This window comes from Belonocnema kinseyi, chromosome 8, assembly GCF_010883055.1.
Source record: "Belonocnema kinseyi isolate 2016_QV_RU_SX_M_011 chromosome 8, B_treatae_v1, whole genome shotgun sequence".
Taxonomy (NCBI): Eukaryota; Metazoa; Arthropoda; class Insecta; order Hymenoptera; family Cynipidae; genus Belonocnema; species Belonocnema kinseyi.
This window is the reverse complement of record NC_046664.1, coordinates 68,981,055-69,002,287: the sequence shown is the minus strand read 5'-3', so window position 1 is coordinate 69,002,287 and position 21,233 is coordinate 68,981,055. Positions and strand designations below refer to the sequence as shown.

General features: G+C 24.2%; 1 protein-coding gene across 3 annotated transcripts in view; it reads left to right on the top strand.

Annotated features, from left to right (window-relative positions):
* The first annotated feature begins 2,508 nt into the window (after positions 1 to 2,508).
* Positions 2,509 to 21,233, top strand: part of LOC117179054 (inhibitor of nuclear factor kappa-B kinase subunit alpha) — a 33,559-nt gene continuing 14,834 nt past the window's right edge. Inside the window, exons 1-6 of one of the 3 annotated variants that reach the window (XM_033370690.1) lie at positions 2,509 to 2,641; positions 5,949 to 6,274; positions 13,552 to 13,907; positions 17,246 to 17,463; positions 17,556 to 17,660; positions 20,949 to 21,078. In XM_033370690.1, the coding sequence (XP_033226581.1) occupies positions 6,160 to 6,274; positions 13,552 to 13,907; positions 17,246 to 17,463; positions 17,556 to 17,660; positions 20,949 to 21,078 (924 nt within the window). In that variant the 5' untranslated portion in view covers positions 2,509 to 2,641; positions 5,949 to 6,159. Of the gene's footprint in view, positions 2,642 to 5,692; positions 5,779 to 5,873; positions 6,275 to 13,551; positions 13,908 to 17,245; positions 17,464 to 17,555; positions 17,661 to 20,948; positions 21,079 to 21,233 lie in introns of those variants that run through there. The other 2 variants (XM_033370689.1, XM_033370691.1) reach the window with 2 other exon arrangements.

Below are 21,233 nucleotides of genomic sequence, written 5' to 3'. Positions count from 1 at the left end.
GATATTTTTATCTTTCACCTATCTTTCATCATGTTATCGGCATGGTTATCGGTTAACAACCTTTTAGTTCACTCTAACCTAAAATTCCTGAAATTTTGTTTGTAAAAACTGAAGTCTTCAATCGACAAAAAATGAGAAATAGTTGCGCAAATCCATTCTGTACTTGAAAAATATTATTATTCCGAAAATGATAACTGACTTTTACGTTTATAATATTCTTTCAAAAAAGTCGTATGCATTTTCACATGTACTCACTGTACTAAAATACTAAATAAAAACACATTAAATTTAAGAACTAAAAATATGATAAAACCGGAATATAAAAATATAAGTATAGTATACCTTAAATAGTTGGAAAATATTCAATCAAAATAATAAAATTTTGTGAAGACAGAACAACGTGCTTAGGGTGCTTAGTCTCCATCTTGGAAAGTGCATTGCATACTGCAACTGCATGAGGTGGCGGTGCTAGCACACGCTACACACTAGCAATTCCAATGCACTTCATCGAAGAGCGACATGTAGCAGCACGTAGGGGCAAGAGAGTATGGTATCAACGGAGTCGAGGAAATGTTTCTGTCACAAATTTTCTGACTTTTTTGACGATATCTTAATTTTATGTTTTTTAGGTATGTTATTTAGGTACAATTTTTATAATCTTGTTATAAGAAAATAATTGAAAAAAAATTATATTCATGCAAGTTGCACCTATGGTTTTTTTTTTATAACCGCCATTTCAACAAAGTCACCCATTTACTAAAGATATAATTAATTTATATAATAAAATAAGTAATTAATCAAATATAATTTGTTTCAATCAGTACTCAAATTCATGATAATTGTATTAATTAGAGTGGTCCCAAAAAGAATAGTTTTTCTAAAAAGGCTCAGGCACCATTTGTTCCTTTTGGTGCTAAAATATTTCCTCAATTTTTGCACTATTTAAAAAAAAATATTTAGGCAAGCTCATTTTTGCCAAAAAATTGCTTTTTTATTTTAATTATTTTATTTTTAATGGATTATTTTACTTTTGAATATGCATCTATTTTTTTTATTTGTAGTTAAATAAACATTGCCCAATATATTTGACAGAATTAAAAAAATATATATTTTGTGCTTCATAAAAAAAATCTTTGCGAACATAATGTTTATTTTTATTTAATATCCATTGTTGATGAATTATTTATTGGCATTGGCACAGGTGCATTTTATTCTTTTGTGTTCCAAAGTAAAATAATTAATTAACAGCGGCAATTAAAATAAGATTTTTTGTTGCAAAAGTTGGCATTGAGAAGCCCTTCAACATATATTTTTAATTCTGTCCAAATTCAGGGGACGCTTTGAAACTACAAGGGACAAATTGTAGGAGATCCGTTTTAGGGGGAAAAATCTAGTCTTTTTTAGACAACCCTAATATTTATGAATCATAAATTGGGTCAACTATCGAATTCAGAAATACAGAATGAAGGGTACGCCGCTTTTCCCCAAATGTGCCGCTTAGTCACATTTTACGGAATATCCTGTATCCGTTCGACAAAGCTTTCTAAATTAATGAAATTCCTAAAAACGTGTATCATTAAGAAATTACTTTTCCAAGCCCTTAAATTTGAGACGTTTTAATTTACTTCTAATGCTATCTTTTTATTTTTAATATCAATTTAATCTAAAAAGACCATAAAATTTGAGTTTGAATTATTTTAAAATTATTATTATGAAGACTTTGTTTAAGATTCGGTATTATTTTACATTTGGATTTAAACAAAAATTAAATTCTATTCTATCTAATGCGAGCCTTCAAATTACGTTGCCTTTTAAATTGAAGTTTAAAAAATGTCGATATGCTTTTAGCTTTAAAACAAAATCAATTTTAGGCTTGTAATTTAAACGCTATCAAGTTCCAAAATAGAAAACAAATTGTTCAAATTATCTCTTGAAGTTAAATAATTTTCAACTTTTTACATTTTATAATATTCAAATTATTATTGATTCCAATGGTACATGCTTACAAAATTCCAAAATCAAAATTGAATTCAAATTTTCAAATATTTTTATTCTTTATTATAACATTTGTTCTGATGTCGTTGAATTTTGGGTGCTTTCCAAAATCTAATGTTTGTTACTAGCTAGTAAAAATGAATAAAGTTCTTTTAGTTATTTTTAAAATTTTTTATTTAAATAGTTATTTTTTTAACTTACACTTTGTAAATATTAATTACGTTACAATAAAAAAATAATGTTATTATTACTATTTTTGCTGCATCTCTGATATAAGCTTCGAATTATAAAAAGAGTAAAATCTAAGCCGAATGGTATTTCTTGTAAAAATAAACTAATTGGTTCGGTTCTATTCTGAGGTAATTATTTACAAAATTGGTCTCTGACTACTTTACACTTCCACTGCTTTTATAATTATTAAGCTTGGCGAGAATATTTAAAATTAAATAAATCGCTTTTTCACTTGCAGGATTTTCCTTCGTCGAGATTGAATTTAACTCGAATGTTGTGATTTTGCAACGGAAAATTACTCGTCCTCAAATTAAGATATCCAGTCAATTCAGAAAAGTGATTCGCACCAAATGTACATTATGACCCATTGCTTCCAAATTTTCTGCAAGAAGAAAAAAAGAAAAATACAAGATAAGTAGGAATTTTTACGTTTCTAGATTGCTTTACAATACACAAATTAAGTAGAAAATATACCGGAGGGATGCAGGAATTATGAAAATAAATTGCAAAAGCGAGGGAATCCGTGTAAGAATCACTAACTGTCAATAATAAGCAGGTCTGCCAAACAATCAATTTTATTTTCTAAATTGTCTTTAATTTTTTTGTGCATATTTGAGGGTATTTTAAAATATTTCTAAAGAATTTTCCATTGATTTCAAAAATTTGAAAGGATTCCAAACAAATAAAAAATGAGGGTATTTTTTTAATTTCTAAGAATTTTCAAGATCTTTAAAAGGTTTTAAGGGATTCCAAAAGATTTCAAAGCATTGGAAATATATTTTTGGGTATTTATAAAAAATTCCAAGGGATTCCAAAAGATTTCAAACGATTTTTAATATTTTAAGCTATTTTAAGGATTCCCAGGAATTTTAAAATAAATTTCAATAATTTAAAACAATTCAAATTTTTTTCTTAAATTTTGGGTATTTTTGAAAATTCCAAAGAATTTTCAATATCTCTAAAAAGTTTCAATGGATTTCAAAAGATTTCAAATAATTGAAAATTTTATTAGGGCATTTTAAAAGATTCTAAGGAATCTTTAATACATAACAATAATTTGAAACGACTCCAAAAGAAAATGTATGATATTTTAAAAATTCCAAGGATTTTTTAAAGATTCCTAAGAATTCTTATTTAATTTTAATCATTTGAAAGGAGTTCAAAGGATTTGAAATATTTTAGAATATTCAAAATAATTCCATGTTATTTTATAAGATTTCCAAGATTTTAAAATGATTATCTTTAAAGAATTTTTTACAATAAGAGAAGGATTTCATAAAGTTCCTAAAGATTTGAAGAGATTTTCAAATATTTTTTGGAATTAATTTGAATGTATTTGAAATTCACCCGGAATTCTGATTTATTACCAATTCTTTTTAACTCTCTGGATTAAAAATTTCTTATTAAAATTTTTCTTTAATTCTTTCAATTATTCAGTCTCGATTTCCCTAAAGTTGTCTAAACTCAATTCAAAGTTGCTAAAATCAATGCAATTTTTCATATTTTAAAATTGTTTTCAATTCAATTGAATTTTTTTTAAATTGTCGATTTTTATATTAAATCGTTTTCATTTCACTGAAAGTTCACTGAAATTAATGGAATTTTTCGGATTTAAAAGTTTTTAAAAAATTCATTTGACTTTTTTTTTAATTGAACTAGAATTATTTTGAAGTTTTATTTATTTACTTTGTTCAAATAAATTAGCCTGTAGCAGCCGCAAGAGCAATAAATTTATAAATTTAATTATACATACATTTTTTGGACTGATTGTTAGATAATAATAAAAAAATTCAAAGTTTAAGATTATTATATTCCATTTATAAAAGACTCTATATTAAACTGTTAGAAGATTAGAATTTCAGTTAATGGTTAGGGAAAATAAAAAATTAGTCAAGGTTAAATCAGGGAAAAGTGAGGGAATTTTGAAAAAGAAGTTTTTTGGCCATTTTCTTATTAAAGTGGTTGCAATCAATCAAATTAATTTAAAAAATAATTTGCTTGATACCAATCAATTCTCGAAACCGCCGAGTTCTGTGTTTAATTACACCAAAATAATAATAAGGACCAAATAAAATGGTTATTGTTTCTCTGATCATGTCTTCAATAGTTTTTAATAATTTAATAGATTTTTGGTGTTTATTGATATTATTTTTAAAATTAGGTTAAATTAAAAAAATTTTGTTTTTATCTCATCAGACATTTGGTTCAAAATCTTCATTTTTTTATGTGTTATCATCATGGCTATGCTTTTGGTTTTTGTAATTCGCGCCTTCGCAGCTGGGAACTTTTTAAACTGCGCTTGCGTCTCTCCGACAACTCGATTGGTCGCTGGAAACGCGCTGATTTTAAATTATATCAATATTCAGATTTAATAATCATAATAAATAATGATTGAGAAATGCCCAAATATAATTTTCGTGCTCCTAAAATAAGATTTTGGAGTGACAGATACAAAAAAATCTGATTTTAATAAGAAATAGGTTATAAATTCTAAGTTCAGATAAATAAATCATTGTTGCTTGTCCCAATGATTAGTCTGCTCTCTGTCGAGTTTTAAAATTAAATTTTGGTTTATTTCGGACAAGGTTACTTAAAATAAAATCACTGAAATTACCAAAAATGAATTAAGAATAATTAATTACTGCACTAATAAATGTTATATCATACATTTTTTTTAATAACTTGAAGAAGGCCTGAATTACAATGACTAATTAATTATTGTAGAAATATTATAAAATATATAATATTGTATAGAAAATAATCAAATTATATTTATACTATTAAATCTAATATTTTTTGCGAAAAACTAAAACTTCTTATTACCTTTTTATTAACATTTTGAAACATTAAAAATGCTAAATTTAAGAAAAAATATTTTTTTCTGAAGTCAGAATTAATAACGTTTTTTACATCAAATACGCATTATTTTTTGATCTGTTATTCAAAAATTCTAATTTAGGATTAAGAAATTACTTTGGATGCATTTTCCAATAATTATTTCTCATAAATATTAAATCTGAATATTTACACAATTCAAAATCAGCACGCTAACAGTGGTAAATAGGGTTGTTGGCGCGACGCAAGCGCAGTTTGAAAAGTTCCGAAGATTGGGAGGACACTGCTTCGCAATTTCGAGTACGCAGATGGCTCTGCAGTCGTAAACATGTAGGGTTAAATCCAATTCAATCATCAATATGCGGCCTACAACCCGCGAGTTACCTGATCAAGGTTAAATGAATCCAAGCACTTCGAGCATGATTAACAACATTTATTTTATAAACTTTAGTAAAAGACATTAAAGTCGAACGAGCGGCCCGGCGTGGAACATACCACTTGACTTACATTTAGGAAGCGAGCGAATGGTAGAGGGGCAACTCTCGTAGCCACTAAGCTCATCTCATGCTCAACGAGCACCCCCCCACTCCGCTGAGTGGTAAGGTTGGGTAGGCTATCCCTACAAACAAACTACAGATGCTTAGACGATTTTGACATATTTTGATATTCAGGATATTACAAAGAACGATTTTTATAAAACTAGAATAATAAGTGCCAGTAATTATAAAATATTCAAAATCTTTTTTTTAAATAAACCTGAATAAATAATTATACGCAATTTTCACATTTATAAAGATTAAATTTATAGGTTACTTTAGTTATACCTAACCAAACCTATTATAAAAAAGAAGAATAATAAAGAATCTCTTGTATGTAAATAAACACAGATCATTATTCTTCCGAGTACACGTGATGACTAGTTAAGTTGAAAAAAATCACAGAAAGATAAATTTGTTGCCTTGAAGTAGGAGAAATTACGTCATAAAGAAAGTGAATATTAGAGTGTGGAGAATCCAAGAACTCTTCGTTATTTACGTCACATGAATTCTGATAATCTTTTCCAATAGTTTTGTGATTATTTTAATTTATTTTTTGACAATGGCTGGTGACGCTACCAAAACATGCGGAGGGTGGATCCTAGAACGAAATTTGGGTTCTGGAGGATTTGGTATTGTCGAATTTTGGAAGAATTCTCGAAGTGGTGAAAAAATAGGTTAGCTTGCTTTATTGTTTACAGTCTTCTTTTTTTTAAATACTTACGTGAGCGTATTAATTTTTTATCGTTCAGTTACTTCAAAATGGCGGTTCTCTTCATTTATTTCACTTCATTATCTTTACTTTCATTCAATAATTTAGAGTGACTGCAGGTGAGGGAAAAAAAATTAAACTCTTTCAATTGAAAAGTTTCAGTATAGTGAACAAAAATGTGAACGCAGGATCGAAACTTTATAAACTATTTTCAATTTTAAATTAATGATTGTATTCAAATTTATTAAATTTCAGATCTTTTTTCACTCTAAAATTTGAAAATATTTTAATTAAGAAAAAGATCAATTGCTTAATATTTAGCAAAAAAAAAAATAGTAATTAGAAAACGAATATCGAAAACTAAACAAAAATAATGAACTTTGAACGTTACTATTTTAGTTGTTCTATTTGAAAACTTTTAATTTATAAGTCGAATTGTTGAGTTTTTATGTATAAATAAATATTCAGAACATAATTCCTAAAAAAATTTGAGTAAGTTGAAGAAATAGTTCGAAGTTCTAAAACGATTCAAAATTAATGTAAGTTTGGAAATTATTTAAAATAATTTAGACGAAGTGTCTAGGTACACCGACAAAATCCGGTGGAAACAGCTAAGGTTGGCCTAATTTAAAATAAAATATGGATTTTTTCAGATTTTGAACAAAAAAATTAGAAGCTTTTTAAGAATTATGAAAGGCTTCAAAAGAATAAAAACATTTTCTTAAGATTCCAAGGAAAATTGAAATTCTTATTTTTCAAATTTAATTTGAAGAGAATATTTGGAAAGATTTCCAAAATTTGCATAAATGAATCTGGAATATTTTTAATTTTGTAGAATTTGAAAAAATTTGGAAAAAAATTTTAATAATTTCAAAAAATGTTTAGAAGTTCTAAAAAAATGTAAAAAAAGTTTAAAATTTGAACAAATCTAAAAAAAACATGTAGATTTTTCAAGATTTTAAAATAAAATTTTAAAACTTTTTAAGGGTTTTTGAATTATTTAAAATCAAAATCATGTAAGTTGTAATTTGAGAAATGTTCAGTTTATAGAAAAAAATTTTCGCTCAATTTTTAATTTTTCTAGGTTAAAGTTGTTTCACATTATTTGCAGCTCAGTTTTTATCACTTCAAATGCAAATAATTTTTAGCTTTACAGTTCAAATTTTTAAATTTATTTAACCGTGAAAAATGCTTGCGAACTGGGCAAAAACCAAGATTTTTTCTTTGATTAAAACGGCTACCTTGAAGGTTTAAAATATTTTAAAAGATTCTACAGAATTTTATCATATTTCCAATGATTTCACGGTCTTTTATAGTATTTTAATATATTTAAACAAAAATTCACAAGAATTTAGGGATTTTGAAGATTTTCAAATAGTTTAAAGCGTTTCCAAAGATTCTAAGATATTTTAGAAGCTTCCAAAGAATTTAACAATGTTTTTAACAATGAATTTAACTGTTAACAATTCCAAGAAATTTGAAAATATTCCATAGAATATTTAATAAATTTAAGAGATTTCAAAGGATTTATTATATATTTTAGGACATTTAAAATATTCTAAGGCATTTTCAAGAAATTTAATCATTTCAAAGGATTTGCAAGAATTAAAGATTTAAAGGTTCTTTAAAAATTCCGAATAACTCATAAAAACTTTGAAAATTTTTAAGAATTTCAGAAGATTTCAAAGGATTTGAAATATCTTAATATATTTTTAATAAATTGCTATTTAATAAGCTTAATAATTTATAATTTGAAATGGTTTCAAAGGATTTGCAAGATTTAAGGGCGTTTTTTAAAATTAATAAAAAATTAAAAGGTCTAAAAAATGTCGAGGACTTCCAGAAGATTTTAAAGAATTTGAAATATATAAGGGAATTTAAAAATATTTCACGAAATTTTCAAAAAATTCAAGGGTATATTTGACTGGTTTAAATAAATTGAAGGGACTTGAAACGATTTTGGAGGATTAAGAATATTTTGAAATATTCCAAGTAATTTACAAAGTTTTACGAAAATTTCATGGAATTTCAGAAGATTTTAAAGGATTTCATATAATTTAGAGGATTAAAAAAATTTTCCAGATATTTTCAATTAGACTTGAGAGGATTTGAAATATTATAGAGTATTTTAAAATATTCCTAAGAATTTTCAAGAGATTACAAATATTTTCAAGGCATTGTCAAGAGTTTAAAAAAATTTAAAGGAATTTCCAAGGATTTTTAAAAAGTTTGGAGAACTTAGGATATTTTAAATAATTCCAGTCAATTTGTTTAAAATTTTTTAATAAATTGAATTTAAAGTGAAGTACATTTTTAAAGCATTTTTTGGCATTTTCAAAAATACTCTTAAATCTTTAAAATTATTGAAATCCTGGGAAAACCTTTGAAAGTGTTAAATTTCTTGAAAATGCCTTGGAATATTTTAAAATACCCTAAAAATTGTTAAATTCTTTTTTATTTTAAACACACTAAAATTTTTCAAATATCTTAACATTTTTTTATTTATTTATTAAAGAAATAATAATAATAAATCAATTTAAACAATTTCAATTTAATTTAAGAAATTGTTTAAATTTCAACAATTTTAAGGTATTTATAAAATTTTAGTGTATTTAAAAAATTCCAAGTAATTACCAAAATCTTTCAAGAATTTCAAAGAATTTCAGCAGTTTTTAAAGAATTCGACATGTTTTAGGATATTTAAAAATATTCCAAGACATTTTCAAGAAATTTAAAACTTTCAAAGGATTTCCAGGGATTTTAATGATTTTAAAGATTTTAAAGTATTTTTGGAAATGCCCAGAAATGCTTTAAAAGTTTCAAGGAATTTCAGGAGATTTTAAAGGATTTGAAATAATGTAGCTTATTAAAAAAAATGTCAAGTAATTTTCCATTGATTTCAGTGATTTCAGTAATTTAATGGGATTTTAAATGATTTGAAACACTTTAGGGAATTAGAAAAAATCTAAAAAATATTTAATTAAAAATTGGTATTATAAAATATTCAAAGGGATTTTCAAGAGATTAAAAAAATTTCCAAGGATTTCAAAGAATTCAAAAGATTTTAGGATATTTTAAACGATTCCTAGGAATTTATAATTGATTTCAATAATTTTAAGGCATTTTTATGAGTTTTAAGCAGTTTCAAGGAATTTCAAAAGATCTTGAAGGATTTTAAATATTTTAAGTAATTAAAAAATATTTCAAGGAGTTTTTAATTCATTTCAATAATTTTAAGGGATTTGTAAGAATTTGGTTTATTTTTCAATTGATTTCAGTAACTCAATGAGATTTTACAGGATTTGAAATATTTTTAGGGAATTTAAAAAAGTTCCCAGGAATATATTCTTTATTTAGTTGAATTGAAGGATCTTTCAAAGATTAAAAATATAGTAGGGTGTTTAAAAATATTTTAAGGAATTTTCAAGAGATGTAAACAATTTCAAGGGATTTCCAAGGATTTTAAAGAATCTAGAAAAATATAGAATATTTCAAACGATTCCAAGAAATTTTAAAGGAATTTAAATAATTTGAAGAGATTTCAAAGAATTTTTTTTAATTCGAAGGTATTTTTAAGAACTTTCAGAAATTTCAAGGGATCAGTATTTCAAAGGAATTTGGATAAGTTTGAAATATGTTAGGCTGTTTTATATTATTTTAATTGTAAATCATATTCTTGAGCTTTAAAAAATGTGCAAGGAATTTCAAAATATTTTAAAGATTTAAGAATATTTTAAACGATTCCACGAAATTTTTAATGAATTTCAATAATTTAAAGAGATTTTAAACGGGTTGGAATATTTTTGGCCATTTAAAATGAAATATAAGTCATTTTCAAGAGATTAAACAAATATTGAAGAATTTCAAAAAATTCAAAGTATCTGAAATAATTTAGGAAATTTTAACAGATTCGAAGGAATTTTTGATTGATTCAAATAATTTAAAGAGATTTCAAGGGATTTGAAATATTTTATGGTATTTTAAAAGATTCCATAACATTTTCAAGAGATTAAAAAATGTCAAGTTTTTTTCGAGGAGTTCTGTTGATTTTAAGAAGTTTTAAATATTTTTTCAAATCTTTTTTACAATTTGAATTTATTTGGATTCACCCTAAATTTTTATTAATTTGTTTTGTATTCTTTTAAATTCTTTTAGATTTTTTTAATTCGCTTAAATTCTTCCAAATTCATTCACCTCTACTCATTTCGAAATTGCGGATTTCAATTTTTGTTTAAATATTTTTTTATTGTTTTGAAGTTTTAATAATGTATTCTGAATTCGTTAAAATTCAGCTGGGATTCTTGTAAACTTCATCGGATTTTTTTGAATAGTTTTAAATTCAAAAGAACTTTAGTCACATCATCGATAAACATCATCACGTTTAGTTAATTTTTTGGGTCAGAAATAAGTCACTTTTTCTGTTTAAATGGGTCACTTCTTTCAAGCATACATTATGATTTTTTTCTGCATTTATTTTTGCTACTTTCTTGTCGAAAAGTTTAATATTTATAAACACGGGATTTGGGAAAAACAATTTTTTTTCATTGAAATAAAAAATTTAGATCTCTTAAAACGGAAAATGTTTTCATTTAAAGTATTCAAAACTGAACTTCAAACTGAAGCTCTCAAAGTAGAACTATGTTAAACTTTAAACTTTTAATATTGAAGACTAAACAATTTTTTATTCTAAATTTTTTATTCAAACGCTCGATAATTACAGACAAAAAATGGAAGATCTCAACATTATGAACAATTTAAAATGAAATGCCGTTAAACTGTCACGCTATAATCTTCAATGATTTTAATTGAAGAATAAATTAGTAACTTTTTAAATGTTACAAATTTTATTATTTTGAAGCAATTTTGAGTTAGAAACATTAAAAATTGAGCGATTTTAAATTTCTTTTAAAATTAAAAATTTTAAAAATGAATAAATCGTAAGTTAAAATTTAAATTATTTTAATTTCAAGGCGTCTAAAATAAAGAATTTTCAGTTGTTATTTATACATCATACTTAATAAATTTCAATTACGAATTAAAAATTCAACAAAATGAGACAATTAAAATTCTGAGGTTCAACGTTTTTATTCAGCACTATGAAATTTCAACAACTCAAGGCTTTCTATTTGATATAGTTAAGTTTCAAATTGTTTGGGTTTTTCTCTTTTATCTATAATTGCTCATTTAACTTACAAAGTCAAATATTGCTGAATGTTAATAAATGTCATGTTTTTAATTGAAAAAATTCAAATTGCAAGATTTAAAAATGGGATATTTTAGACTGTAAAAATATGTGAACATACGATTTGAAATGGAATACAAATTATTAATATTTAAAAACAGAAGATAATCTTTTCAGTTATAAACTTTATTATTTGGTTGAAAATTTAAAAATTTTCTTTAAAAAACGTTCTTTTTGGTTGAAAATGCAACTGTTTTGCTGAAAATTCGTCTTTTTGGATTAGAAATTCAACCCTTTCGTAGAACATTATCCTTTTGTTTAAAATTCGTATTTTGTGGCTAATAAATCAACTGAAATCTTTTTTGGATGAAAACTATTTTTTTCTGAAAATTTGTCTTTTTGATTAAAAATTTCATCTTTTTTAGTGAAAATATTGAATCTTTCTTGGATCAAAATGCAACTGTTTTCTTGAAAATTCAAAATTGAACTATTTCGTAGAAAATGTACTTCTTGTTTATATTTAATATTTTGCTGTTGAAGGAGAACTAAAATCTTTTCTAAATGAGAATTCAACTTTTTTTTTGGAATTTTTCGTTCTAAATTAAAAATTCATATTTTTTACGTGAAATTTCATGTTGAATAAAAATGCATCTTTTTGTTAAAAATTAAACTATTTTGTTAAGTCATAGTTTTTCGTGGAAAATTCGACTATTTTGTTTAAAGTTGAACTATTTCGTAGAAAATGCATTTTTTTTTTATAATTTATTTTTGGTGTCAAGAAAAATGAACTGAAATCTTTTCTGGATGAAAGTTCAATTTAAAAAAATGTGTCGTTTTTTAGTTGAAAAAATTCATCTTTTTGAATTGAAAATTCGATTTTTTTCGTGGAAAATTATTTTTTGTTTAACACTTTATATTTTAACCTTGAAAAGTAAACTCGAATCTATTGTGGATGAAAATTAAACTTTTATTTCAAAAATTTGTTTTCAATAAAAATTCATCTGTTTCAAGAGAAAATTCATCTATTTCTTTTGTATAAAAATGCAACTATTTGGTAGATAATTTTACATTTTTTTAAAAAGTCATCATTTTTGATTAAAGATTCGTCTTTTTGGATTAAAAATTCAATTACTTCGTAGAAACTTATTTTGAAAATTTATCTTTTTCCTTTAAAAATTCAGCTGTCTTAGTAGAAATTTAATTTTTTTTTTTAAATGAAAATACAACTTTTTGGTTGAAAATTCTTCTTTCCATGAGTATTCTACTATTTTCTTCTAAAGATTTGGCTGAATGAAAGTTGAACTGTTTTGTTGAAAATTAATCTTTATTAATAGAAAATTTAACTATTTGGGTAAAAGTTAAACTACACTGTTAAAGAAATATTTTTTTATAAAAGGTTTATGTTTTTTATTTAAAAATTCTCCTTTTTTGGTAAAAAAAAAATAATTTTCTTGGTTTGATATTCCTTTTCTTGAGTGAAAAATCTTTATTGGCTGAAAACTTGTTTTATGGTTTTAAAATTTTTATTTTATGTTGTGTAAATTCCATCTTTTTTGATAAAAATATATATTATGACACTTTTGGGCGGGAATTTATCTTTTTAAACTGACAATTCATCTATTATGTTAAAAATTTAATTATTTTGTTAACAAGCTATCTTTTGTTTAAAATAAATAATTAAATTAAAATTTTTTTAATTTGTGTCTGAAATACTGTTTTATTCCACTTATAAAATATTTTATGTAAAAAGTATTACAAGATTAAAATTGTGGTGTTTGAATATTAATGATCAAGGAAAATGAAAAATAGTCAAGGAAAAATCAGGGAATTTTGAAAATGAAGTTCTTGGAAGTTTAAGAACATTAAAAAATGAGGCAAATAATTTAAAAAGTAGCAATAAAAATTTAATAATAGAAATTACTTAAAGATTTTTTTTCAATATTACACACTTTTGTTTGATAATTTGAAAACGAAATTTCGCTAGACGCCCGCCTATCAGATTCCCATTTTTCGCAATTATTCAAAAACAAATATTTATGAATAATTGTCCATGATTCCAGCGATAAAGAAATGTAAAGACGTTGCAAGTTTATCGGAAAAGCAAAAAGATAGATGGAATAAAGAAGTTTTGATAATGCAGCAGTTTGATCATCCGAATCTTATTAAAAGTGTGAAAGTCCCAGGAGAAATAGAAAAAATTCGCGGACAACTGCCAGTATTGTGTATGGAATACTGTAGTAGAGGAGACCTGCGAAAATTTTTAAAAGAATCAAAAAATATTTGCGGAATCGAGCAACTCAAGGCGATAAAGATAATGTCCGATATTGCATCTGGTGTAGAATTTTTACATCAAAACAAAATTACGCATCGGGATTTAAAACCAGAGAACATAGTCTTGGACGAAAAAAATGGAAAGGTAAAATATGGATTAAAATTTTAATCTTGGAAATCGAAAGATCAAAATTTTCCAATTTATAATTAAAATCAGTTGAAAGTATTTGACTAATTCTTCTTTTTTCACCAGTTTGCAAAAAAATTCTACTTTTCTTTATAAAAAGCGGGGTGGTGACTTAACCGGGAATTTTATTTACCGGAAAAAACCTGGAATTTACTTCCGATTCAGTTCAAGTTTTCAATAATTTAATAATTTTGCTCAATTTAGAAAGGAGATTTTGTTTTTATTTTAGGACAGAGAGTTTTGGCGAAGAAACATTATTTCATTTGGAACAGGAAATTTGTTACATGGGCCGAAAATTTTTGAAAAGAATTATAATTCGGATTTAGAAGAAAGAAGTCTAAAAAATCCCTTTTCCAAGTCAGAAGTACTTGCGGTTAAAAGTTACAATCTTTTGTTAAAAATTAATTTTGTTTGAAGTTTCATTTCTTTTTGAAAATGTAACCACTTTGTAGAAAATAATTGTTTTTACTAAAAATTTAACTATTGCAGTAGAAAATTCAACTATTTTACTGAAAATGTTTTTTCTTATCATCAAGCATTAGATTTTTTATGGAAAATTCAACTATTCTATTTTTTTTTTTAAAAATTGATATTTTTTATTTTAAAATTAAACTATTTGTTTGGAAAATTATCTGCTTTGTGGAAAATTCGTCTTTCTTTTGTAGAAAATTAATCTTTAAGATTAAAAATTCATGTTTTTGGTAGGTACAAAATTCACCTGTTCCAGCTGAGGATTCATAATTTTAGTTGAAAATTCATCGATTTGATGTGAAATTAATTTCTCGAATTGAGAAATTAATTGTTACGTTTTTGGTTGAAAACTGACCTTTTCTGATTCGAAATTCAAAAATTTTCTTTGATTTGTCTTTTTTAATTGAAAATTCTACTATTTTTTTAAAGTTCACATATTTTATTAAAAAATCGATTTTTTTAGTGAAAAATGTTCTTTTTTCCGAAATTTAATCTCCTTCTTTAAAAAATCTTATTTTCGGTTAAAAATTTAAGTGTTGCAGTTAAATAATTCTCATTTTAGCTGAAAGTTCATCTTGTAAGTTGGAAATAAAGTTACTTAGTTGAAAGTTAAACTCGTTTGTTACAAATTAATTTTTTTGGTTGAATATTCCATAATTTGAGTTAAAAATTCATTTGTTCGGTTGAAAAATTGAGCTATTTGATTGAACATTTGTTTTTTATTTGAATGAAAAGAAATTTTTTAGCGAAAAATTTAACTACTTTATTGAAAATTTGCATCTTCTTTGTTTGAAAATTTTGTTTCCAACTGAAAATGTAACTATTATTTCAGTTGAATATTCCATAATTTTAGTTAAAATATCATCTATTTTGTTGAATATTCACTTTTTGACTAAAAATTTAATTATTTAATTTTTGGTTGAAAAATGATGCTACTTAGTTAAAAATTCACTTTTTTGGGTTGAAATTTGTTTTTTAACTTCAGACTTTATTATTTTAGTTTAGTTTGACAGCTTATCCCTTTTTAGTAAAACTTTTTTGTTTGTTTGAAGATTTAACTATGCCAGTTGAAGATTCATAATTTTAGTTTAAAATTTATCAGTTAAGTTGAACATGAATTTTTTCAACTAAATATGTAACTTCCATTCTCTGTTAAAAATTCCTTTTTTTAAGTTAAAAATTCATCTATTTTAGTTGAATATTTGTATTCCTTAATTGAAAATTTAACTATTTCGTTAAAAAATCATTTACTTTGTTGAAAAACGGTATTTTTTGGTAGAAAATTGATTTTTTCATTTGAAAATTAATCATATTGTTTAAATATCCATATTTTAGTGAAAAATTCAAGCATTCCAGATAAATAATTATCATTTTAGTTGAAAGTTCATCTTTGAGTTTAAAATTCAACTGTTTCTTTTTCTCGTTATAAATTTGTTTCTAATTAAATTACTTGATTTAAAGTCGAACCACTTTATTACAAATTAATTAAATTGCTTGAAAATTGAAAATTTTTGTTGAAAAAATTTTTTTTTATTTAAAAATTAATTTGTTTAACTAAAGCATTAACTAGTCCATTTTTGGTTAAAAATTCATATATTAAATTTTGCGTAGAGAAGTAATCTTTTTTGGTTTACAAAAAAATACTTGGTTGAAAGTTAAACTACTTTCTTAATAATTCATTTTATTGGTTGAATTTAACCATTTTGGTTTTAAAATTCATCTATTTTTCTAAATAGCTTTTTTGGTTGGAAATTATTTTTTTTAACTGAAAATTTAACTTCCATTTTTGATTAAAGTGGATAATTTTTAGTAGAAAATTCATGTATTTTGTTGAAAGTCGTCTTTTTTATAAAAAATTAATCTTTCTGATTGAAAATTCAACCACTTAGTTTAAAGTTCATTTAATTTGTTGGAAATTGATCTTTTTATTTAAAGATTGATCTATTTTGTTAAAAATCTAACTATTTTGTTAAAAATTCGTACTTTTAGGTTGAAATTTCAACTGTTTTGTAAAAAATTCTTCTTTAGCTTGAAAATTTAACCATTTGGTTGAATATTAATTTTTTTGCTATGAAATTAATCTTCTTGATTAAAAACTCACCTGCTTAGTTGAATGTTGAAATAATTTGTTGAAAATTTATTTTATCAGTTAAAGATTTTTTTGTTGATTTTTTTTTTGTTGAAATATGATAATTTTAGTCGAAAATTCATGTATTTTATTGAAAATATGTCTTTGTTGGCAGAAAATTAGACTTCTTGGTTGAAAATTTAACTTTCTTTATAGAAATGTTATATTTTTCTGTCATCTTGTTTATATACTTAAAATATTCTATTTTGTTATGGAAAATTCATCCCCTTGTTTTGAAAATTCAATTTGGTTGAAATAGCAAATTTTTTTGGTTGAAATTTAATATTTTTTGTTAAAAGTATAACGCATTTGTTAAACATTCATTTTTTGTTATTGAAGATTCATCACTTTAGTTTAAAATTCATCTGTTTGTTTGAAAATTTAACTTTGATTAAAAATTCCTTTTTTTTAAGGAACTATTTGTTTGAGGGTTAATCTTTTTTGTTAGAAAATTTGACAATTTGGATGATAATACATCTTTGTACGTTGAAAATTGAACTATTTGGTTTAAATTTCAAATTTTTGTTTCATTTGTTTCATCCACTTTCTTGGTAAAAAATTCTCTTTTTTGTTTCAAGACAAACATTTTTTTTACTTTTTAGCTTGAAAACTCGTGAAAAATCACTTAATTCCCCCTGTTTTGAGAATATCTGGGGCTGTAAAGTCTCTTAATATTTCTAATGTACATCTTTGTTAGATTACCTACAAATTAATAGATCTTGGCCTTGCAAAAGAGCTTGGCCAAGATAGTTTGTACGCATCTCTGGTGGGATCCAAAAAATACGTGGCCCCAGAATTATTTTTGGACAAAAAATACAGTTGTTCGGTCGATTACTGGAGCTTGGGAATTCTTTTTTATGAAGTTCTCACTGGAACGAGGCCATTTTTGTCTCATATGGAACCAACGGCGACTTGGTAAAATTAACCATTGTTTATTTATTTAAAAAGGCTATAAAAGAATAAATTGAAAAATAAGCTATGTCTCAACTTTATTTTTAAATTCGCAGGATGAATGCAGTTCAGAAAAAAAAATACGAGCAGATTTGTGCTCACGAAATAAACGGAAAAATTAATTTGTATACGGACATAGCAGATCCTAACGATTTATCAGAGTAAGACATTGTTCCAGAAGCAAAGTATTAATTTACCCCCCGCCCCCCCCCCTCTTAAATCGAATGATTCCATTTATCAGATCGTTTGAACTTTTCCAAAAATCTACCTGAAATATTTCTGAAATAATTGATGTCTTTGTGAAATCTTCTTAATCTATGCGAAGTGTTTGTCAATTATTTATAATCTTTGAAATCTTTGTAACATTTTTGTGAAATATTTGTGAATCCTTTAATAATATTTGAGAAATATTTGAATTATTTTTTAAATATTAGGTAAAATTTGTGAAATTATTGAAATCTCTGTGAAGTTTGAGAAATTATTTAAGTCTTTTAAATCTATCTGAAATCTTTATAAAATCTTTATAATTTTTGGGATATCATTGAAGTTTGTGAAATCTTTGAAATATGTACGAAATCTTTGCAAAAACTTTCAAATCTTTGTGATATTTTTGGGAAACCATTGAAATCTTTATAAAATTTTTGCGAAATATTTCAAATATTTGATAATATTTTTGAAATTGTTGAGATCTTTGTCAAATCCTTTAAATCTATTTTAAATCTTTACGAAATATTTTTAATCTTTGTGTAATTGTTGTAATCTTTGAAAAATCATTGAAATCTTTTAAATCTATCCGAAATTTAAAAATATTTTATAAATATTTGACAATGTTTTTGAAATTATTGAAATCTTTGGAAAATCATTGAAATATTTGTGAAATATTTCAAATCTATCAGAAAATCTTATTGAAACCTTTTAAATCTATTCGAAATCTGTGAAATATTTTTAATATTTTATACATATTTTACAATGTTTTTGAAATGATTGAAATGTTTTGAAAATCATTGAAATCTTTGTGAAATATTTTTAATTTGTCCGAAATCTTTGCAGAACCTTTCTAACCTTTGTGATATCTGTGGAAAATCATTGAAATCTTGATGAAATTTGTGTGAAATATTAAAAATATTTTATAAGCATTTTTTAATATTTTTTAAACTATTGAAATCTTTAAAAAACCATCGAAATTTTTTTAATCTATCCGAAATCATTATGAAATCTTTTAAATCTTTAGGAAATTATTGAAGTCTGAAATCTTTTAAATCTATCCGAAATCTTTTCAAAACTTTGTGATATCTTTCGAAAATTATTGAAATATTTATGAAATTTTTGCGAAATATTTCAAATGTTTGACAAATAATTGATAATATTTTTGAAATGATTGAAATGTTTTGATAATCATTAGAATCTTTGTGAAATCTCTTAAATCTGTTCGAAATCTTTGCGAAATATTTGACAATGTTTTTGAAATTATTGAAATGTTTAAAAAATCATTAGAATCTTTGTGAAATCTTTTAAATCTATGCGAAATCTTTATTAAATCTTAAAAATCTTTAGGAAATTTTTGTGAAATATTTCAAATATTTCCTAATATTTTTAAAATGATTGGAATTTTTGTGAAACATTTTAAATTTATCGGAAATCTTTAAATCTTTGGGAAATCATTGAAGTCTGTGAAATCTTTTTAATCTATTCTAAATCTTTGCAAAACCTGTCAATTCTTTCTGATATCTTCGGGTAATCTCAATTTAAATCTTTATGAAATTTTTGCGAAATATTTCAAATATCTATTTTATAAATATTTGATGTTTTCTGAAATAATAAATTTTTTTTTAAATCATTGAAATCTTTTAAATCTATTCGAATTTTTCACGAAATCTTTGAAATCTTCGGAAAATCATTGAAATATTTATTAAATATGTAGAATATTTTTGATATATTTCTTATATTTTTTGAAAGGTTGAAATCTTCGGTATATAATTAAAATATTTTTAAACTACTCGAAATTTTTGCGAAATGTTTGAAATCTTTGTGAAATATTTAGAAAATTATTGAAATCTTTCTAAAATTTCAAATGTGTTGGATAAAATTTTTGAAATTAATTAAATCTGCAGAATATTTGAAATCTTTGGGAAATTATTTAAATCTTTTTGAAATCTTTGAAATATTTTTGATTCATTTGTGAAACTGTTGAATTCTTTGTGAAATTATTGAGAAATCATGTATGCCTTTGTGAAATATTTTGTAATATTTGTAAAAATGATTGAAATCTTTCTGAAATCTTCGGGAAATCATTGAAGTCTTGTAAATTTATCTGAAATTTTTTCGCAATTTTCAAAATCCTTTAAAATCTTTGAGAAATCACTGAAATCCTTAGCAAATATTTTTGAGGTATTTGATAAATTTCTGAAATTTTTGAAATCTTCGTGAGATCGATGAAGTTTTTACGACATATTTGAAATCTTTGATAACATTTTCGAAATTCTTTCAATCTTTGGAAAATCATTGAAATCTTTGGAAGATTTTTTAAAGATTTATGAAAATTGTTAAATCTTTGTGAAATTATTAAAGTCTTTGTAACATTCAAATCTATCCGAAATCTTTGCAATAGTTTTTTAATCTTTACAAAATTATTATAACCTTTGTTAAGTCCTTACGAAATATTTTTTATATTTTTGAAATATTTGGTAGTATTTGTAAAATGATTGAAATCTTCGTGAAATCATTGAAATCTTGTAAATTTATCTGAAATTTTTTCATAATTTTCAAAATCCTTACGAATTCTTTACAATCTTTGAGAAATCATTGAAATACTTTGCAAATATTTTTGAAATATTTGATATATTTTTGAAATTTTTGAAATCTGCGAGATCAATGAAGTTTTTACGACATATTTGAAATCTTTGATAATATTTTAGAAATTCTAGTAATCTTTGGGAAATCATTGAAATCTTTGGAAGATTTTTGAAAGATTTGTGAAAATTTTGAAATCTGTGAAATCATTAAAATTTTGGTGAAATCCTGTAAATTTATCTGAAATTTTAAAAATCTTTACGAATTCTTTAAAAAATTTGAGAAATCATTGAAATCCTTTGAAAATATTTTTGAAATATTTTATATATTTTCGAAATTATTAAAATATTTGTGAAATGATTGGAGTCAATGAAATCTTTTTAAGCTATCCGAAATCTTCGCGAAATATTTGCAATATTTTTGGAATATTCGATAATTATGAAATTATTGAAATCTTCGTGAAATCTTTGGCAATATGAATTTTCTACATTTATTTATTATTATTCATTTACAAAGTGTGCAATTAAATATTATAAGTCTATTATCCTGTCTTCGCCAAGAGAAAAAAAGGCTCCATCGCTTCTGCATTCTTCGCTATTACATTCCTGAAGAACAGATTCATATTTGACATATATGAATAATTGAAATTTATTTATTAGGTCTATGAGAAGGAATATAGTTGAGTGGTTTAGAGTCGCTTTACAGTGGGATCCAAGAAAGCGAGGAAAATTGCCAGGCACGAATGAAGTTGTCCTTTTTAATATGTGGAAAACTATTTTATTACAAAAGGTAATTCCCCAGGGTGACTACTCTACCTGAAAAATCTGGAAAATCTAAAATTGTCAGGAGATTTTTATGTTCATGGAAAGACCTGAAAATGTCAGGGAATTTTTTTTTAATTAAGAGAATTTTTTCGAGAGCCTTCCTAATTTTTTTTTTTTTAT